Source organism: Fulmarus glacialis, unplaced genomic scaffold (assembly GCF_000690835.1).
Source record: "Fulmarus glacialis isolate BGI_N327 unplaced genomic scaffold, ASM69083v1 scaffold34836, whole genome shotgun sequence".
NCBI lineage: Eukaryota > Metazoa > Chordata > Aves > Procellariiformes > Procellariidae > Fulmarus > Fulmarus glacialis.
Genome location: NW_009220751.1, coordinates 11,474 through 16,860, shown reverse-complemented (window position 1 = coordinate 16,860; position 5,387 = coordinate 11,474). Strand labels below are relative to the sequence as shown.

The 5,387-nt window shown below is 39.6% G+C and overlaps 1 protein-coding gene across 1 annotated transcript; it reads left to right on the top strand.

Moving 5' to 3' along the window:
• Nucleotides 1-72: 72 nt before the first annotated feature.
• LOC104072481 (sclerostin domain-containing protein 1-like) lies at nt 73-3,418 on the top strand. The gene is made up of 2 exons (XM_009580867.1): nt 73-223; nt 2,082-3,418. Exons 1-2 carry the CDS (start codon nt 73-75, stop codon nt 2,495-2,497), a joined length of 567 nt encoding a protein of 188 aa, XP_009579162.1. The 3' UTR covers nt 2,498-3,418.
• The last annotated feature ends 1,969 nt before the right edge of the window (nt 3,419-5,387 follow it).

Sequence of the window (5,387 nt, the reverse complement as noted above, 5' to 3'; positions counted from 1 at the left end):
GCAGCGCGCTTTGCCCCCCCGAGTGCGGCGCTGTAGGGAACCAGCGCCTCGGGGAAGCCGGGGCAAGGGAAGATGCTGCTGGTTCCTGGCTCGCCGGGCGGCCCCCGAGCAAGCCTGCCTCCCTCCCCCGTGCGAGTCCTGCAGGACCGGCTCTCTCGGGCAGGTTACTTCCTAGGGAGGTTCATCCAGGAACGCCGGGTTTTATGGGCTATCCGGCAGAGAAGCAAGATAAAGGAAAAGGAGTGAGAAGCGTTTGCAAAGCGCTCGCTTTCTTAACTCACCTTCCCACTGTGGGCAGGGGAGGTGTCTGGGCTACTTTTCAAATGCAATAAAAAACTCCGAATTTTGTTCCCGCTGTGTAGTTTTACTTCCTGCTGTAGCACTTACCTGCTTAACACCCCCAGCAAAAGTAAACAAATCAGCTCGTAATTTACCTATGATCTCTGCTCTAACTTGCCTTTTTACATCTAGTCTTTTTGCTGAGTTTTATGTATATATGTCAGATACATGGGGATCTGGAAACCTTTTGCTGACTTTATCTGTTCCCTCCCCTGCCCGCCTCCTTAAAATGAAAGAAATCCAAACAGAGACACACACATACACACACCAACCCACCCACAACGATTTGATAAAAATAGCGTCTTCCCTGGAAAGTGAAGGCAAAAAGTGACACCGAAGCTAAGCCAGGTGTGTCAGCTTCTATGAATGCTAAGGGTTTAAGTGCACAGGAAACATCTCATCATTATGAGATTACTGGAGCAGCCCAGTAGGTATTCATCGTCAATGAGCTGTCACTGGAGAAAAGCTGAGCCAGGAAAGACATAAAAACAGGAGAGACAAACTCAAATCTGTGACCAGCTGCTTCCAGGTACATTCCTGAGTGCAGCTGCAGGAAGGCAAGCTTGAATCTTTTCTGCAAGGCAGGCTGCAGGAGAACAGCCCTGTAAACAGTCCCTCGGATCAGCCTGCAGATTTACAGTCCCTCTGACTGCCCATCCCGAGACACAGGGGACAGGGTGAAGTAATCTTAACTCAGTGTCTCTGTTCAGAACTTGCTTCCAAAAATCCAAGTAGAAACAGAAGCAGCCTGTAGCTGTGATATGTAGATGTACCTTCAAAGCCTTTTATGATTCACTCTAAAATGTTTCTAGTAATTACTTCTATTTTAAAGGCGTTAGTTAATTGCATTGTGTGTAGAATTTGCGCCGTAATTGTCCTTCAGAAAGAGGGAGAGCATAGCCAGTAAAGATTGCTTATTAAAATTAAGCGCACTGTGGGCGTTTATTTCAAAGTGTAATTACTGAAATAAACAGTTGTGTTTATTGCAGGGTGCAGAGCTGCACATACAGACGGGTACAAACATGCCTGTATGAGAAGCTTTGCATGTTGATTCTATGTCAGTTGCCTGAGAGAATTTGCAGGATCCTCTATGTTACATATAATACAAAGACTACTACAGATACAAAGACGGTGTTACCCTGAGGGCAGAATGACCACTCTGACATCGTTACTGCTAATAATTCAAACTTTGCATGCAGAACACCATTCCCTGGTAACTTCAGCTGTTACCACTTCTGCAGTATCTGTGTTCAGAGCAGCAGCACTCATGGGAGACTCGTTCCAGTGTAACCCTAGAAACACACTATTTGAAATTAATTTTAAAGCATATAAACAGTTTCCAAAACACTATTTTCCCCCTTGCTAATGATCCAACATAATTGTTGTAAACATCACAGAGCAGATTCCCTAGACTGAGAACAAGCAGGAAACATTTCTTCCCTTGGGGCATTTTTTCTCTTCTAAAAGGTATGTCCCTGAGAAGAATAGAGAAAAAAATTGCCTCTTCTACCACAACTGCTGAAGTGCATATCATTATGATTTCTTTATGCTGTAGTAATACCCAGAGATACCATCAGCGCTTGAGGCCCTTGTGTTGGGGGACACAACAGTAAAGAGACGTCCTGTAAAGATTACAGCCTACTTTAACTTCTGCAAAACATAGCTTGTTAATGTGAAAATGACTGGTTAAGGAAATCTCTCCATTCTGAATCTCAGTGTTTATTATTCTGTGCATTCTGCAGATCGTGTTCAAGTTGGCTGTCGGGAACTGAGATCCACCAAGTACATTTCAGATGGCCAGTGCACCAGCATCAATCCACTGAAGGAGCTGGTGTGTGCTGGTGAATGCCTCCCTTTGCCACTGCTCCCCAACTGGATTGGAGGAGGTTATGGAACCAAGTACTGGAGCAGGCGGAGCTCGCAAGAGTGGAGATGTGTCAATGACAAAACTCGCACCCAGAGGATCCAGCTTCAGTGCCAGGATGGAAGTATAAGAACCTACAAAATAACTGTGGTCACAGCCTGCAAGTGCAAGCGATACACCAGGCAGCACAATGAGTCCAGCCACAACTTTGAGGGAACCTCTCAAGCAAAACCTATCCAGCATCACAAAGAGAGGAAAAGAGCCAGTAAATCCAGCAAACATAGTACAAGTTAGAAGTCAGACATTCTCTCCTCTCTCATCTCCCTCTCCTCCTGCCAAAATTGAACTCACCTGTAACCATTTGCTTTACCGTTCTGACTGCTTAAAGACAAGTCTGCCATTGCTGTGTTCTCAGTTGACACTACATGCTTATTGCTTTGACCAAAATCAAAAGGGGCATTCTCAGCATATGGACCTTTTGGGTGATTTTCCAAATGCTCAAGATGGGGAGTAACACAAGCCTTCCAAACCCACACTATAAACTTTTACATTTTCTCCAGCCATGGAGGCAAAGAAAATTTGCCATGAATATTCACTGAAGTCTATTTTGTAAAAAGATGCTTTGTGGTGTGTTTTCATGAGAACAGTTAATTATCACATCTATTGCCTTCTATATCATGTTTTATGACCTTCTAACAACAGCTTAAAAATACAACACCTAGTATCTGCTTTCAGATTCATTCTAAAAAAAATGCCTTGCATGCTGACCTTTCTTTTATCTCAATATACCAAAAATTAAAATATGCATGGCAGCAATCAAAAAGTAAAGCTGAACAAACTATTTATTTGTTGTTGTAATTATTTAATGAGCTTTTATGTGTGTTATTTCCCTCCAAAATGTTCTTATGTTTATAGCTTTTCTCATGTATCAAAATATTTTCCTATGATTTGTGGCTGGATTAGAACATACGTTTTGTAGATAATGTAAAATAGACATTTTAGCATTCTTGGTATATATATATTTTCATTTTGAACATTCATAGACTTAGGTGTTATTTTGAAGTAGCAACATAAAAATTGTTTTTTTCATTCTCCGCTCTGTATTATTTTTGTTCAAAAGTGTGCAATCAAAAGACAGGTATGATGACTTCCTTTCAAATTAATTGGTTCCTTTTTTTTTTTTTTTTTTTTTACAAAATAAACACTGCTAAAAAACTGTATTGTCTGGCTCTATATATTGAAATGCACACATCTTAATCAGTCACAACATTTGATCTTAAAAAGTGGGAGAACATTATTTGGTTAAAAAAATTATTTGGTTAAAAAAATCTATCCATGATATCTAACATTAAACCAATCTTTTTGTGGATTCTTTTTGGATGTAAAAATCTTACATGGCCATTTAACAGATGGTGCTTATTAATGGTCCAAGCCAGGTTCCTATTTTACAATTCTCAAGTTGTACATTGCAAAAGAAGTGTATATTTGGGAAGTTTTACAAGCTACTAAGACAACACAATTTTTCTTCTTTTCATTAGTGATGATCAAGTCAAAGTCTAACAGTAAAAATAACATGCAGTTTCATCTTTCCCATAGAGCCAATAGAGTCCTGCACATTATCCACAAATTCTTACAGAATGTATCAGGAAATATATAGTAAGCAATCTACCTTTCAACACATAGCCCACAGAATCATAGAATCATAGAATCATTAAGGTTGGAAAAGACCTCTAAGATCATCGAGTCCAACCATCAACCCAACACTACCATACCCACTAAACCATGTCCCTAAGTGCCTCATCTACACGTCTTTTAAATACCTCCAGGGCTGGTGACTCCACCACTTCCCTGGGCAGCCTGTTCCAAGGCCTGACCACTCTTTAAGTAAAGAAATTTTTCCTAATATCCAATTCCCCATGAATCACCTGTTCTTAATCTTTCAAACTATATTCAAAAACTATAGGCAAGATTTGATCATGGGGTTCTGCTGTTCTTAAATCATAAACTTTTACAACCCATTTGCACCCAAAGAAAAGATTACACTAGAAGAGCGTAATGAAAAGTCTTGCCTGACAAGGTCTCACACAAGCCCTCTTTGACCTTCTCTTTATCTCATTCCATTTTGCATTTTAATTCCAAAAGATTCATCATGAAGTTCTTGGCAGAGATATTCCTTGGTCATTAATGTAGAACTGTGTGAAAATCACTGCTACTGCTTGACTTACTGAATCCTAAGTTTTATCGGCAAAATTTAATGATTTTTCCTCAAAGCTACTTCAAGAATTCTCTTTAAAATCCGCTACATGTAAGAAAGATATACACTTTTTTTTTCTATTTTAAGTGATCTACATGGTGGTAGAGTTAAAAAGCATTGCATTAATGACTTAGTCGTTTCAAGTTTAGTTCTGTGATTGTGAAAATATCAGAATGATGAGATCAGAGACCATTTATACTTAAATTGTCTGATCTTAAAGGTGCTTCTTTTAAGCCTAAGAGGATAGATTATGAATAAAGGAGTTAGCAGGAAGAGAGGTGACATGACGTTGCTCCTAGGCATATCAGTCCAGAAGACCTACAGATATCCTAGTTTTTTATTTTAACAGACATAATAGTCTCATCCAATCAATTTTATGAAGGAAATATTATTCCCAAATGCCAAACATCTATCCATTTTTAAACTGTTCTCCAGCTACTTTTTCAAGATGATAAAGCACAAAAGATTGAGATAATGGACCAAAATTTAACCAAAATTATTTTCAAAGCCAACAGTCACTATGCATCAGTAAAGTTGCCCTGCCTGTTCTATGTTTGACTCCCAGAAATAACAATGGTGAAAAAACCACACATCTTGCTCATGACTCTTCTACAGTCAGTGAAGTTTGGCTGTAGGAACAATATGCACATTTAATAAGAGTTTGCATTTAGCAATAGAGATAACCCCTAGTTTATCTTTTCACGCAGAACTACCTGAAGGGGAATAATTTGACACATTTCCATTAAGATGACTTCATGAAATTTTGCTGGATATGCGATAGAAAGACCATGGGGCCCATCTCTAAGTAAATCTGGCATATTTGAGGGAACATGAGGGAAACCAGTAGGAGCTTTGTCCATCAGTAGTGACTTAGCTTTGAAGTGCCACCTGAGTTAGCTATGGACTCTTCTTTGGCCATGACTTTGGCCT